The sequence below is a fragment of the Dermacentor silvarum genome, chromosome 10 (genome assembly GCF_013339745.2).
Source record: "Dermacentor silvarum isolate Dsil-2018 chromosome 10, BIME_Dsil_1.4, whole genome shotgun sequence".
NCBI classification, from domain to species: domain Eukaryota; kingdom Metazoa; phylum Arthropoda; class Arachnida; order Ixodida; family Ixodidae; genus Dermacentor; species Dermacentor silvarum.
Genome location: NC_051163.1, coordinates 84,738,761 through 84,755,230, shown reverse-complemented (window position 1 = coordinate 84,755,230; position 16,470 = coordinate 84,738,761). Strand labels below are relative to the sequence as shown.

The following is a 16,470-nucleotide window of genomic DNA, read 5'->3' as shown; positions in this document are numbered from 1 at the left end:
TCATCTTAGTTTTCCTCAAGTAACGTAAAACATGTGAGTGCCGAATGGAAGATTGAATAATTGCATGATAAAATGTGAGCAATGCGTGACGAGTCTTCAATCTGCCGATCATGAACAGTGCCGGCGCAGTAACGCTTTTCAAGGAGCGGTAATATGTAACCGTGATGCAGAGGCCAGATCGGAAGGTTTGTCACTAACGTTGCTATTTCAATGTATCGAAAGTAACTGGAAGTGTACCGGAAAGCCTGAAATTTGTATGCTTGGCTTTAGATATGCCTGCTTTTCTAAATGAGAGTTCTTAGAAGCACTTCTGTACTTCAATGTGTACGTGGTCCTTTACAGTCAATGTGTCTCAGCGCTTATAAGTATAGCCTGAGTTGGTATTAGAATGCACTGGTAGGCTTGCCTGTCGGCACAGCATGCCGTTTTTTTTTTTGACACAGACAGGGAAAGGAGGACAGAGAAAAGCACTTTGTTATTAAACGTCTATATGGGTCCCGATAACCGTGGAATGAGTAGATGACAGGTAAAATATTGGATCACATAGTTTAGAAAGACAGAGAAACAGTTACCGCCACGGATTGAAACGACAGAGTGACCAGCGTGGTAGTCTCCTCCATGTATTTGGCCAGTGTCCGGGCGACTTCTGCGTCGAAGTAGACGTTCGCGAGGTACAAGGCGCAGAGGGAGCTCATGCCGGAAACCGAGAGAGCCCACTGAACACAATCACTCGGAAGTGCCTGCGAGGATATTGGTTAGGAAACGAGGGTGAAAGCAGATGTACAGTGAAAGCACTTGCGCTGCTGCACAGTCACCGCCGGACTTAACCCGGACAAAGACCCACTCCAACATTCTGACAAAAGGTAGAGCCGTATGAAAGAAACGCAAAGGACCTTCGAGAAAGTTGTACTCGCGGTTTCGGGGCACCGCAACCAGATCTCCAGCAACGTCCGCGAGAAACGAAAAAGGCTTAAAGCGTGTTCGGGTCTAGCACGACGAATAACTACACCGCAAAGACAGTGGCGCTCGTATAAAAGGGTCACTGTTACACACAACAGACCCTACAATATTTTCCCTCTGGGTTAGCTTCGACATGACGCTCAAGCAACAGCACTTATATAAAGGGAGGGTGTACTCCGAGACGCACCGACGTCATCAAGTCTACAAGATGGCGTAATAATAGAGCTTTGCATAGAATTCGCTATACCAATGTCAGGAAGAGTTCATATTTGCGGCGTCAAAAGTTCTGTGCGATGTTTGTAGGAAGCGTCACTGAAAATATGGATGTGCAGACATGCCAGTGAGGCTATGAGCCGAGTTCTCATTCTTCTACTCGTCACATTGAATTCTTAACACAAGAAATGGGATTGGTACCGGAATTTTATAGTGATGTCATTTTCCGGCTATTGATTTTCGCGCTCAGTCAATAGTCAGAGTGACGCTCCGCCCGCGCTGTCAATGGGGTAATATAGGTATCGTATATATATATATATATATATATATATATATATATATATATATGCCATGTTATATATACTATTTCTTGAACTACTTCTGTGCCGGCTCCTGTTACTCTTTACTTCACGAGATATATATATAAAATCAAGCGCAAGGCATCCCCACACTGTCGTGGCCCAGATCTTGTTTTAGCTCTTTTTCGTGCAGCGCCGCGGCTTCATTTCCTGAATCTATTGAGGCGCCAGAAAAAACTACGAAGCTCAAGTAAATAGCTCTTATTCGGGAAACAGACGTCTGTCCACGCAGACACGGGCACCTCAACCCCCTGACTCAGCAGAGCGAGCTTCACACAGTGTATGCAAGCTTCTAGCGTGGACGCCGAGTTCTTAAAGCGAAGCGCTGAAGGGCTCAGTCTTCGATGGTCGCGACCGGATGTAGAAAAAGAAAAACCATTGGCCGTATGCTGTATGTGCGGGTGAAAGCGCGCGAGGTACGCGTGCTTTCGGACGGCGGAGAGCAAACGCAACTTCCTCCGTCACGCGAAAGTCCCTGGGGGGACGGGAGGGAGGGAGGGCAGGCGACGTTTAGCTGCGGCACCAAATGCGTATCTTGCGACCGGGCGCAAGGGCAACTGGCAACTCAATCACCCACGCGAAAGGAGGAAAGCGGCAAGGCAGCGTGGGAGGGAGGGGTTGCGGCTTCTGCTCTGCGAGCAACTTGTACTTTTCGCGGCGCCGGGCAGTCGCACGCACCGTATCCCAACAGTCGCACGCTTAAGTAGTCCCAACCATGCTTAGCTAGACTTATCCAGGCTAAGCTTCGCTAGTTCACAGGGGTGTGTGCCATTGCGCTTGGACCATTTCTGCACTACCGCCAGGATCGGCCTACATATTTTTGTGGATGACAAACAGAATAACGAGCGGCATAAACAGCTCCGCTGCTGCAAATGGAAATCTTGTGCAAAGTCAAAGGGCCACCTGGCTGGGCCCAATCGTATCAGGCTCATGTGTAGGAATTTTTCCCGCAAAGAACCTTGGCGCACTTACTAAGCCATGTTTTTCAGCGAGGCTGGCCTGGTACTCGATGCATTTGACGCCACCGGCGCTATTCTGTAAGGCGTGCCAGAAAATCTTGGTTTCGACCGTGGACATTGTCAGGTCCACAACGACGCGGGTCACGCATCTGCAAAATTACAGAAAAAGAACGCGCCCCACCACCAAACACTCAGTGCTAGTGTGAGACAATCGCCCCTCATGTTACCCGAGCACCACAAGTGAAAAGAAAAAAAAAAAAAGGCAGGACAGCACGGGCGCTACACCGAACGCTGATTACGTATGCGTGCTAGCTGGTTCGACGCAGCTATGAGCAAGAAAAGTCGAATCTTTTTGAAACATACCTATCGCTGATGCAACCCATGTCTCTTTTCCCCCCGATGTGAAAAGTCTCAGAAATTTCACGTGCATGTAATTTCTTTGCTTCTGAAAGGAGTATTCATCTCGTGAAATCAAGGTCTATACTTGTAAGCCATGCAATGTGCAGGCAAATGCGTATTGGATTCATTACACAGTTTTAGCAGAGCGTCGCTTACACTCCACATTTCGCTGAGATCAGGCGCTCCGGGGGTCATAAATAAGCGCGTTGATTTAGCTTTAGAGGGCCACTCACCAGGTGTGGCCATTTTAAACTGACAATCGCAGTGCATACAATGCGCGCTAATGATCGTGCATGCAAAGTAATAGACCGCTACGCACTGCGAGAGGAGCCAAAATGTCAAACCAAACGCCCTGCTCCCTTTCCTCGCGACGCCGCTCGCCCAGCCGGAGAGTCGACGTCAATCACGCAAGTGCATCTGCGTAGTTCGCCGTGCTGTGACGTCACACACAGTGGTACGTGACTGAGAATTATTCAAGGCAACAGCAGTTATTTGTTTGATCTCTTGCTTCAATAGACGAATTAATGTTTAGTGAAATAACAAAATGTATGAACCTAAAGTCTGCATATGCCCGCATTTACTTTACATCGTACCGTAGCGAGAGAGATGTACCAAGGTAAATATGCCTGGTAGCGAAGCTTCCATAGAAACGCATACGTTCAAAACATGGCGGCTAATCGGCGGTTCATGGGTACAGTGCCTTGAATATACTGTATCATGGGGCTTAGCGTCATCTGTGTAAGGAGGGAACACTTTCGGCGGAAGAAAATCATGTGACGTCATATCCGTTAAAACAGACGTGACGTCATTTTGTTTTCAAAGGCGCGCAATTTGTTTTCGGAGGCCTGCCATTACAGCTGCATATTCAAATGCCCCGTCATTCGACTTCATGGGTGTTCCAAGCTTTCAGCGTGGAAAGCGATGCAGGAAAAGATCAGCCATACGGGTGTCGAAATCGCATCGCTGCACAGAACGTACTTTCTTTGGAGGCCGAAGAACGCTTTGGATGTAGGGTGTGTACAGTGCTCGACCTTTCATCGGACGCCAAGCCCGGCCAGCGTTGTCGCACGCAAACTAACGCAAACAAGTATATGGCAGTCACAACTCACTACTTTTGACTGTGTAGGTTAAACAATGAAACTACCCGCGTCAACAAATTCAGACAAACGTCGACAAGCAAAACAACACAACATGTAAGGGAGGCGTATTGTAACAGGTGAACTTTACAAGCGCGTGCGCACTCCAAGAGCTGCATTGCATTGCAAGTGATAGCGGCGTCAACGCCCGCCGCTATCGATGGGCGCTCTTACGGTGGGCGCTAAAAAATGTATTGAAAATGAATATGTAAAATAGAGCTATTTTCTCGCCAAGACTATAAAATTGGTTAGGAATTTTACTTTCGTTGAACGAATCTGTGTCTCGCTTTAAATTGAAAACGCTTTTTTCTTTCTCATTGTTTATTCCCTCCAAACATAGTCGCGCTTCAATCGCTGCTCCCATAACCACCCTTGCTGATGTCGGTGACAATTCGTTCTGAAGCGCTTTACGCCCGAAGCTTCGCGACCTGTTTGAATCGACCTTGGATGCACTTCCATTTCGTCTGCTTGTTCCCATGTCGTGCAGTCGCACGCGCAGAGAAATAAACTCCTTTTCTACCGTGTTCCCACGCGCGATCATGCTCTGATCCGCTTGCCTCTACCTCAGTGTCGTTCAGCACTAGGCGTCTTCGATTATCAGTCCCTGACAATCCCGGACTGCTAGGGACTGCACTCCCTCATTTGATTTTCCCGGACAGCTTCGGAAGCTCCGCCCCCCAGTCCGAGAGCGTTGGTTTTCCCGGACCTGAAGTCGCGGACTGTCCGCGGACTCTCGGAGCTGTCAGCCGATTTTTGTTCGGACCAGCGCAAGCATAACAGACGATGGTTGTCTGAAAAATATGCGCGCGGCGTCTGCCGCCATGGTGTGAAGGCTGCCGTTTGCGTCGAAAGTACATTGCACATTCCATAGAGCGGATATCGCGCTCTCAGCTAACGCGTCTATTACATCGGTAATTTATGTGCCATCACGCGAGCTTTTCATGAGCCGTGTAATTGCTGCCACATTAGTCTTTTTAAGCAGTTCCACAAGCACAGCGATGAGGCGCGACGTTTGCTTTTCTTTATGAGTTTCGGGAAAGCTGTCATGCTCATTTCTGTGTGAAGTAAACACGTGTATTTCCCTTTTCAAGTGAGTAAAGCTTGCGTGGGTTGCCGTTTCTCGCCGGTAGCTGGGGTGGTATACAGTCGGACCTACCGCGATTGTTCATGTATTGATCCCATCGTCGTAAAATTCGATCGTATGCGTCATGCCATCCTCCAGCTCCGATATGGGCGAACGCAGGGAAAGAAGTTCGCTTGCGGAGATTAGACAGGGGCAAGTGGAGAGAGTTAGCAGGGGGTGACACTCGCCTCCTCATATCATGGTTTCGTGGCATTTGAAATATTTCTATCTCGGCTATTATTGAAACAATTTGAGAGATTGTAGGGGTAGAAGGCTCGTTAGAGGGCAGGTAACCACTTCCAGCCTATAACCAACATTTGCTATGCGGCCTGGTGAGGGGCCCTTTACCAAGCGTGTCTCCCAGAGACGCGAGAGAGGCTCAGTCAGCCAGGCTACAAAACGTCATATGAGAAAGTGGACGCACACTCACGCTTCGCTCAATTAAGCGGCCTTGCAGCGAAGCGAAGACACCGTTCTATAATCAGCTGCCGGTATTAGCGGTGTGTGCGCGCGCGCACTGTCGTTTCCGCTGACCAGCTGTGGGTAAATTCATCGGACGCACCAGCCTGACAAGCCTACCGTGAACGCTTTGCTAAAACTTTTATGGGAGATGTCTTGCGGTCATCCTCGGTCATTAATGCATTGAGTAGTACGAGATATATATACGGGCTGACCAATTGACCTATATGTAAGCCGCAAGGCAACTACAGCACGTGTTTTGAGGCTCTTCAAATCATAGATGCACGGATTGTGTCAGCGACACGTGTATTGATTTGAATAATTTTTTTTCTTCGCAGTGTTGAATATGTGCATGTGCATTTTTCTTCACTTTTTTCTGGTTTTCTAGGGACACTAACACCAGTTGCTTTTGCTATAATGTTCTATTTGAGCTACAATGTTATAACCACGCACAAACTAACTCCCCCAAGAACGAGATAAGAATGAAGAATTGTTACCTGTGCTGCCTCAGCAGCAAGTGCATCAGTAGTGAAAGCCGAAGCACGTCCGGGTAGTCCGGTGCATTGCTCTCAGGCCAGGCGAATCCTGTGAGCGCGAACTCGGACCACTTGTGCATCCTCAGCTCGAAGCAGCCCTTGGCGAGCAGCCGATTCCACGGGTCTAGCTCTGCGAAAAGCCAGCAGGGCTTGTCGGGCTCCCACGTGCACGATCTTTGGAAGCCGTCTTCGTCGCCGCTGGTGTCCTCTTCAACTTCGTCGTCATCATCAGGGTCGTCACCTCCGCCACCCTTACGGCCCCGACCTTTGCCACGCCCTGAGATAAAGATGGACGGACGATATTGGCAGAACAATGGTGGTGGTGGTAGCAGAACGTCGTCTCGGTGGACACGGCTTTGCGCTCGCTGCAGCTTAGGTTTCATTCGCTCTCATAGCCGAATTTAGCCCTCTCATAGGCACAGTCTGCGGCTTTATAGATCCAAAATTTGAAATGGTTTTACGGAGAGCGCGCTTCAATTTCCCAAGTACAATGAGCCCGCTGAAGCTAAACCTTTAAGGTATTGATGTATTTTCGTTAATTAGCGAATAACACCCGTCGCCTCATGATCGCCACCAATGACATATCACCGAAGAAACGGTCCTTTGATTTCAAAACTGCTATTTTTAAAATACCTAAAGTATTCGTAATAACACCCTGTAGAAGGATTATGTACGTCACAGTGGGACAACCCTTCTAAGGATTGGTCAAGACCGCAGTGGAACATACAGAGCGGCTATAACGAAGAAAAAGCAAATACAAGGATCCGTTAAACCTAATCCACCGTTACATTACCAGATCGGTGCGCTTTAGACATGCCTGTTATCCGGCATGATATATGCATGTTTTTTTAAAGGCTTTTTTATTACGCAGAACAGAGCTGGGAATGCGTAGTCAGCATATAAGGTTTACATGACGCACTTTTCGGGTACATTCATATAGCGTTTGCATGTATACCGGGTGTTTCAGCCAACACTGTCAAAAATCTTTTCCAGGTTGCCTCTGGCAGGCAGCACAATTCTAGTCCATGAGCTGGTCTACTCGAAGAGGCGGACATTACTTGGACAATTGAAAAACACAATCGACTAATTAGCAAACATTCTCTAATTAAGGTTTTTAACTAATTACATTATGGTCAATATTGTAATTTAGCATACCCCTGTATATCAACAAAGATATTCGGCAAGATGGCAGCCCCAGGTTAGGAAAGCTGGCGAATTCGCAAAAAAAACGTCAGTTTCTTGCGTGAGAAATGGTTTTGAAAGGTTGCAAGAAAACGGTCGTTACCGGGCTTGCCGCCGCGCTTTTTGGAACCACGGGATGTGGACGGAGTTCCCCGGGATGTCGACGGAGCTTGAGCCCTGGCAGCTTCAGCCCTGACAGAAGGCCTGGCTCTTCCGCCTCCTAAAGTGCGGCGGAACTCGCTGTTAAAAATCCCGGTGACATCAGCCACTGTTGGCTGGTTCAAGGTGCACAGGCTCTGGAGCAAGGTCATGTAGTCCGGACTTAGGATTCCGGCGCCTCGTGGCGCCGGCTTCGATGAGCTCGCCATTTTCTGTAATGAGCAAAAGAGCGTAAACACATGTTGTAAGCACAGCTACTGCAGTGAAATAAAGATTCCTTGATCTACCGACTTCGCCACACAATCATTTGGCAGTCTGAATGCACCTTCTCATTGATTACGATTGATTGATGTGTGCATTTTATTGGCGCCAGGGCCACATGGGAAAATAGCGCCGTGCACGTTCTGATCCGCAGCAATTGTCAATGAAATAAGGAAATGAATGGCAGATTGCAGATTTAACGTGGCTGTAGAGAGAACTAAATATCACTCGCTGTCAAAAGCGTAAGGCATATTCGCATTAAAATATTGACAACGATAAGTTTTATGTACCATGAATCTAAGTTTTCCGACAAAGGAATGATTAGCCAGACGTAAATGTGGCAGTATACCGCTACCTCATGAGGGCCCCTGAACGCACTTGTGCTACAGATGCTTCCATTGCAGCTATAAATAAGTTCGCCAAATAATTTTATTGCGATGTCAATTATATGAACACTATGCGAATTTCTGCCGTCACCGTCGTCATCGCCGTGAAGTTCGTTTTTAAGCCCAAGGGCGATAACACCGTCGCCACGCGCCCTTAGCTCGTGCTAGCGAAGGCGTGCGAGGGGAGCCAACGAGCGCGGCTCAATTGCGCCCGCGCGAAGCAGAAGAAAGCGGGCAGGCATTGCGCCATCTTTCGCCACGCGCGAGGCACCCAACGTTGCGGGGCATCAGGGGGCGGCATTTTACACCGGCAGCAACTGCGCATGTGGCGGCTGCGCACGGTCGCGCGGCCGTATCTTGAGAGCGATCTGTGTTGGGGCAGAGCATAGGTACGTTGGCGGGTGGTGGCGTTGTGCGTGCTGCGTTTTCTTGGCGCTCAGATTGCGTTGATAACCAGCAGCAGGAAGGCCAATTCGCTCACTGCTGCTGTCGCGTTTCCTGACACCAGTGTTTTGACAGCGAGCTTCCGCGCGGTCATCGATTATGATACGTTTATTGTGCGCGCTGACACTACGCTTGTTTAGTTATCAAGCGAATGTTTACAAGTCGATACGGCTGCTAAAAGTACTAAGCTTACTTCGTATGACTCTGCTAATTTTCTATCGCAATAGAAGCTTCGCCTTTTGGGTGAAACTGCGACTTTTTAATTTCAGTTTGTTGAGAAGCCTAGATACGCATTTTTCTTTAATTCAACTCCACTGGAGTTGTCCAAGTATGCGTAAGCATTGTGTCACTTGCTCAAGCAGCGCGGTGTCATTATCAATCTTATCAAACTTAATCCGACCAGTCGAACCACTTATCAAGCTTTATCGGTCGTTATCTTTATCGAATTCGATCCGCCCCTTGTCGTTGTCAACCTGAGATAGTGGATGTCCAGCGAAGATGTTGCAAAACCACCGCTACAACTATTGAGGAGGGTATGTAATGGGTTATTCATAGTTCGAATGCTTCTTTTGAGCCCGTTTATTAATACGTATGCTGTTTGTGTTGTACGGGTGATTTCAATGAATATAACACTGTTTGCTTCAGTTTGGTGAACGCTTGTGGTCTCAGCCATGGGGTATTGGTTGGTTGGCAAAAACATTTAAGTGTCCTGCAGATTGATGACCCCGGGCTCAGGTCTCACGTCGGGACGTCCAGGCCTTTCCCAGTCGATTGCTTCGTGGGCCTGTTGGACGGCTCAGATTTGGTCTGCGAGCTTGGAGCTGTGCTGGACATCGGCCCACCTCGCCGAGAGAACATCGGGAGTAATGCCTCTAGTTTTTGCTTCACACGCCAAGAGCATGTGTTTTAGTGCAGCATGTCTTATGTCGCAGACCTTACAGATGCTGTCAGGATAGATCTCAGGGTAGAATCAATGATACGCTAGCGGGTTTGGATAAGTGTCACGTCTGTAGCTGCCGCCCGGTGGTAGCTTGGGCTCTGCGTAACATGTTAGGCGGAGTGAAACTTCGTCGCGCCAGATATAAGGCCTTAGTTATTTCATTGTAGCTCATTAGCCTGTCCTTGTCTGCGTCAACCGCGAGAGCTGTTCCCTAACGGTCAATTATGTCGCGTGCAGCGGAGTTTGCCGTCTCGTTAAGGTTGGTAAGTTTAGGACAGACTGCGCCCATGAGGGCGGGGAACCAGTGCCGAAAGGCCGAGTCAAATGCACCATGCCTCAAGGGTGCTGATGATACTTCTGTCGCTGCTCTGCTTCTCGAGATGAGTAGAAAGCTTGACGAGCTACTACCTCTGAAAAAGATGGTTCACGACCTGGAAGCATCGGTCAAACTCATGTCTGACAAATACGACGTCGTGCTCGCTGATGTAGTTAGGCATGATGGCGAGATTAAATGTCTTGCCGACGAGACAAGACATTTAAACAAAACGGGTGGTTCAGCCGCGGAACTGGAGCGCATTGCTTCTGTAAATGATCTCGAGTATCAGAGCAGAAAGCTGAACCTCGAAGTTCATGACGTTAAGCATGTTAGAGACGAATGTCTGCTCACCGAAATCAATGCTATCGCTTCCAAGCTCAATCTAGATATGCTGAACGATCAGTCGATATCGGCAATCCACAGGTTGCCAGCTAGGGCGGATAAAATTCCTGGTATCACCATACGTTTTGCGAACCAAATGGTCCGAGATAAGTGGTTATAAAACCGAAAATTGTTCCCTGCAGGTCAATCTGGCTGGATGGAAAATGTGATGGAAAACTTTACAACGCATAACAGGTTTCTGCTTAAGAAAGCCAAGGAATGGGCGAAAGCAAACAATTTTCGTTTTTTCTGGCACCGCGGTGGAAAGATCCTTATTAGGAAGGAAGAAGGTAATACTGCTCATGTGGTAAAGAATGCAGCTGACCTTAACAATTTGAAATGATGAGTCAACCTGCCTGTCATCAGTTCATCATGTCTAGTACAGATTGGGCATCTCCCACAGAGTTTTTTAATTACATTGGTTCGGAACAGTCTATCTACTAAATGTGTTCATTTAAACTGTCAATCTGTTCGAAGCAAACATAATGAGCTAGATGTCTTCTTTAGCAGCCTTAATTTTCAGTTTGGCTTCATTATGTTATCTGAAACATGGTACAACCGCGGCTCACTTGTTTGGCATCTATCTGACTATCAATGTTTTAATCAATGCAGGCCCACCTCTCGCGGTGATGGTGTTAGCTTACTTGTTCGCGACAGTATTATTGTTGACTACATCGAAGAATTCTCAAGCGTCACCGATGATTACGAGGTTCTATCCTTTCTTTGTGGCAGAAGCGTTTACTCAGTATTTTATGGTCCACCAAGTGGGAATATCCACAGTTTTTTTCTGTTTGCTTGAAAACTTTTTTTACGTATGTTTCCATGTATAACTATGACGTCATCTGGGGTGGCGACTTTAACATAGATTTGTTAACTGACACTCGCTTGACTCGGGAATTTCATATCTTGCTTCAGTCGCATGTAGGCTCAAGTGTTATCTCCATGCTAACGCGAGTAACGCATGGCGCGTCCACTTGCCCCGATCTGTATATAACTAATGTTTCTACAGTAATCAGAGGCCGGCGTTCTTTCGTGCAACCTGAGTGACCACATGCCCATTTTTTAGCACTACCAATGCCACCTAGGTGGCGTTCACCGTACTCAGCACAGCAGAGCGTGGCCTCCGCAATTAGCTCTGAAAATGTTTCTGAAGTTGATCGCGGAGGCTGCAATTACGACGCGCTGTACGCGCTGATTTGACTCGGTGACGATTCAGTTACGTGCTTTGTCTTGCGCGTTGTATTAGTGTGTCAGTTACGTGCTTCGTCTTTCGCGTTGTGCTAGCGTGTGCAGCGTAGTGCAGCTTCCATATGCACGACGGTTGCTCATGGTCATCGACGTTGGTAGTCGTGATGGAGGAGACGTGCCACCAGGCGTCATCGTGGGTGCATCAACGCCTAAGGGCGCTTTAGCCACAAAACACCAATAGACATTATATATCATTGTGCAATAAACATTACAGTACTTCTGTGAAGACACGTTTCACTTTCGTGTTCTATACCGATTCCTATATAAGAGGGATCAACCACATTTTTCTGTCTTAAACGACACACCAAAAAGAACACAGCGTCTTTCACCCAGCCAACTGATTACACCAAATCGCCTTGAATATTTTCGCACTCGGATCCAGTTACTCAACTGGAGCGATGTATACGTCACACGGTGTGCCGAATCAGCGTATGAGGAATTTCTGCGGATTTTCAGCCCGTGTTACCAAGAAAACGTTCCTCTGCGAACGAAACGCAAACGATCTTCGCATATTCGTAAACCATTGATCACAGATGACATGTTTCGCAAAATAAAGTTCAAAAACATGCTCTTCAATAAGTTTGTTATGTCGCGTAATATAACTGGTTTGCACATATTTAAAGGCTACCGTAATAAGCTAAAAAATGAACTTTTGGAAGCTAAAACCTCTTATGAATATGAATATTTCATGTCTTGTCCAAATGACAGCCGCAAAACTTGGAAAAAATAAACAATATGCTAAATCGTGCATCGTCCTCATAAGCAGGTAATGAGATTTTGAGAGACGGAATTATTCTGAACGAAGTACTACTCCGATTGTTTTAATTATTATTTTATCAGTGCAGCTGGCATATGTGTAGATCAAAATGCCGACCGCTGTATTCAGGTCCGATGCCCCGATAGCATTTTCTTATATCTCACTACTGAATCTGAGGTAATTCACTTATTTTCTTAGTTACGTAATACTACATCATGTGACGTTGACGGCATACAGATTACACCTGTAAAACACGTCTTAGACATTATCGCACCTGTTTTGGTATACGTTTACAATCTGTCTGGTATCTGGGGTATTTCCTGCAAAAATTCAGATCGCTAAAGTAATAGCACTGTTTGAAAAGGGTAATAAAACTGAAATATCTAATTACAGACCTATTTCTATTCTTCCAACATTTTCAAAAGAACTTGAGAAAATATTTCGGCGTATCTCGGATTTCTTAGAAAAACACAGCCTGCTAACAGATTGTCAGTATGCTTTCCGAAGTGGAAGGTCAACCCAGCTTGCCTTACTAGAGCAAAAGGAATTGATATTGAGAAACATTGAATTGAAGCAACTCACGCTCGGCATACTAATCGACTTCAGTAAAGCGTTTGATTGCTGATCATAAACTTTTATTAAAGAAGCTAGAGAACTACGGTATTCGCGGTATGGCTCTAGATATAGTCAAATCTTATTTAAAGCAGCGGAGTCAACTTGTTGAAATTAATGGCATTTGCTCCCGATTCAAACAAGTAAAAGTTGGAGTTCCCCAAGGGAGCATACTAGGCCTCCTTTGTTTCAACGTCTATGCCTTGTTCTCGTGGATAGTGAGCCAAAATATATCTACGCAGACGATACTACTGTGCTTTTTTCGTCGAACAATATTGCAAGATTAACTTCAACTGCAAATTCTGTCCTTGCTAAAATGCATAGATGGTCACAGGATAATGGCTTAAAAATTAATACTGACAAAACCAAAGCTATTTTATTTCAAGCAAAGAATAAATGCTTGAACTTCTTGAAATGCTTGAAAATGTCAGACATTTTTATAGGCTCTTCAAGAATTGAGCATACCCGGTCGGCGAAAACGCTTGGTGCGTTTTTTGATAGCCATATGTCATGGAATGACCACATAGACTTTTTTTGCAGGTAAACTTGCCCAAGTAGCTGGAATACTGTTCAGTATAAAACCACTACCACGCAAAGTCAAACTTCTCTTATATAATGCTCTTTTTCTGAGTCACATACACTATTGCTGTCTGGTGTGGAGTACAACGTCTGCTACCAACATAAACCGATTGTTCCTACTGCAAAAAAAAGGTAATTCGTACTATTCGTAGTTTAGCACTGTTTAAAACAATCGCGAAATCGTCACTTCCGTATGGATTCCGAATGACGTTCCACTCCGGATACGGCTTAAGTGTACTGCACGCTATAATTAGATCTATCTAAGAAAATGTTTTGCGCCAAGCCTGTACATTGTTCGTTCCTTTTTGATAAGTACGCAAGCATCTGAGGAGAACCAAAATTTTCCATTAGGTGCCTTCTCGCATCTCAACGTCAGTCTCCCCACTGCTATGCACATTGAAGTCTGAAATTATATATGGTTCTGTTCTTAAAGTCGGTTCTGTATAGCTGAGAGCTTGGAGGAATGCATAAGGAACTAATGGTGACTAACGTATTGAACCGCACAGCTCGGACTAACTGCCTGAAGAGACGTTTGAAGTTGTGGTTGCTGGGAGGGCAGCCTTGTTATCCGGTGTTATGGCATCGCCGCTGCATGATGCGACAGCGTCGTCGCGGTCCTTGAGGTGAATGACACATCGCCAAAGAAAGTTGTCTTTGTAGATTTAAGGTGTGTCTTGAACCCACAGCACCTTTGAATTAAACTTATGCAGGAGTTCTTTAACGTCATCAAGGTTGCGGAGAAGACCCCTGACGTTCCATTGCAGTACTTTAGTATTCATGTTAAGAGAAGTTCAGTGCTGTTTGCCCAAGAGAAGGAGGTGAAGGTAGAGGATTTTAAAGGGCCTCTTCCGGGCTCCGTACTTTGGGGTTCCTCTTGGCGCGGCCCTAAGACCCCTGGCGGACGTCCACTCTTCTGAGCGGTGTGTTCGTCGTCAAGTGCTCGCCTCAAGAGTCGAAGCTTTGGAGCCTACGAACACGTGTACTCGATGGAATGTATGCCATTAGCCGTGTCTGTGAACTCAGTTGCAAAAGAATCTGGATGATGACTCTTCGCAAAGGTGAGCATCAAATGGTTTGTTGGAATTTATTTTCACGTTTGATGGTCATTCACTGCACTTTAACATTCTGGTCCTTCCATTTAGAAGCCCTTCTTCGCTCTTTGCGACTTTGTAGCCGGGATCCAGCCGGTGTAGCCGGTGATGCACTAAGCAACAAAAAATCGTGAAGTGGTGTGGACAGTCTTTTCGGTTTTTTTAATGGCCTATGATATGATATCGGGTAACATTTATTTACTTTGGACAGTAAAGTTTATAGCTTCCTCGGTCAATCTTTTGAAAAGAGGACTATCAGGTAGTTTGGAGAATAAAATTGATACCTGGAAGCCTTACTTAATTTCGGCCGCGATGCCAGCCGACCAGCTCCCAACTCAAGAAAAGGGCAAGGTACAGGAATTCCGGCAAAGGAAGTCACGGCAATGCAAGTTGTGCACCTGTGCTATAACCAAATACGACATAACCAACGCAGGTTAGCCGCACAAACTCTCGCAACCAATAAAAATTAAAAGCGAATAGAAAAGAATATAATACAGGACTGGTATGAAAGAGAAGTAAAAAAACTGCGTGGGGAACAGGAGAGGAAAAGGTCACGGCTGATTTCCCAGGGGTGTGTCAGTTCGGTGGTGCCGTCTACGGGAAGCGGTGGCCAAAGATGGGTGCTGAATCCACCAAGGAGCCTTAACGGTCCAAACACCCGACATTGGATCAATTCCGATGATCTAATTTTCTTCGAACACGGCTATACGCGAAATTGTCCGACGCCTGTTTGCTCTGGTCCTTGGTGAAGAACACACTAACGGTCATGCCTGCTGCCGCAGACGCCCCTCCGGGTAAGGGGCCGTCTGAAGCTTTGAACAGACACACAACAAAAGATAAACGTATTAGTCGTCTAACTCTCTCATTGTGGGAAAAAATTTTGAAGGGATAACACCAGTTCACATGAGCACGGGATATAGGAACATGTAATTCATATTTCGACGACTTTGTTAGCTGCTGCTGTTATCGTAGCGTTGCTTGTTTTTCTGGATAAAAGTTCGGGCACTAAACAGTGAAAAGTAACTCATGCAGGAAGCACTGTGACACCTCATGGTGACTGCAACCCTGCGATATTCTGTCACTGATCGCGATTAGCATTTTTTAGGAACTCACTTCTAGGGGATTGTCAGACTGGGTTCTTAACTATTTTCTCGCTGATTTGGGTCCCATGCATGGTCCTATCGGTAAAGCGTTGAGCTGTTTTGCCGAGGGACCCCGGTTCAAAAGTAACCGTCGGACCAACTTTGGTAATTGGGTACGCACAGCTGAGTATGTGTCGCTCTTCGATGAACATATCTAACGCGAAATTGAATCGCTGGTTATGTGTCGTTTTTGAATGATAAAAAAAATTATTTCGTCACAATCCTAAGAAGCCAACACACAATTAAGAAATTATGGTGTTTTACATGCCAGAACCATGATCTGATAATGAGGCACGCCGTAGTGGGGGACTCCGGAAATTTGGACCACCTGGGGCTCTTTGACGTGCACCTAAATCTAAGTACACCGGTGTTTTCACATTTCGCCCCCCATCGAGCCAACGCACTAAGAGCGTACGAAGTACTGGTAAAATGCCCTGCAAAGCACCATACACCAAAGTGCAAGGAATTGTGCTTTACTGAGGAAAATATACCAACGGGTACAAAATATTGAGGGCTAAACAATCGTGGTGCAAAACTGCCTTCCTGGGTCACCTGACGAAACAAGCGCCTAGTGTGACATGACACTGCGCGTCCTTTCTTCCTCGTGTGCATCTCAATATGCCCTCTTCCGGCCAGCCTTTTATATATCGCAGTGATTGCAAAAGAGCGACATAGGAGAGCGATGTCCCTTTCAGGCCGTTGTGACGTCGGCAATGCACCACACACTTTACCGGCTAAAACAGACACCGTTCTCCTAGCGTAATCTCGCTCACTCAGAAGGGTATGAATGCGAGCTAGTTGGTACGAATCCATCGTTATTGCACCAAT

General features: G+C 46.5%; 1 protein-coding gene across 1 annotated transcript in view; it reads right to left on the bottom strand.

The window, feature by feature from the left end:
• The window catches only part of LOC119431673 (uncharacterized), a 45,526-nt gene that overhangs the window by 24,059 nt on the left and 4,997 nt on the right, over positions 1-16,470 (bottom strand). The window contains exons 2-5 of the mRNA XM_049657219.1: positions 7,430-7,697; positions 6,106-6,421; positions 2,505-2,640; positions 573-740 (exon numbers count right to left, since the gene is read on the bottom strand). Of these exons, the coding sequence (XP_049513176.1) occupies positions 573-740; positions 2,505-2,640; positions 6,106-6,421; positions 7,430-7,694 (885 nt within the window). The 5' untranslated portion in view covers positions 7,695-7,697. The remainder of the gene's footprint in view (positions 1-572; positions 741-2,504; positions 2,641-6,105; positions 6,422-7,429; positions 7,698-16,470) is intronic.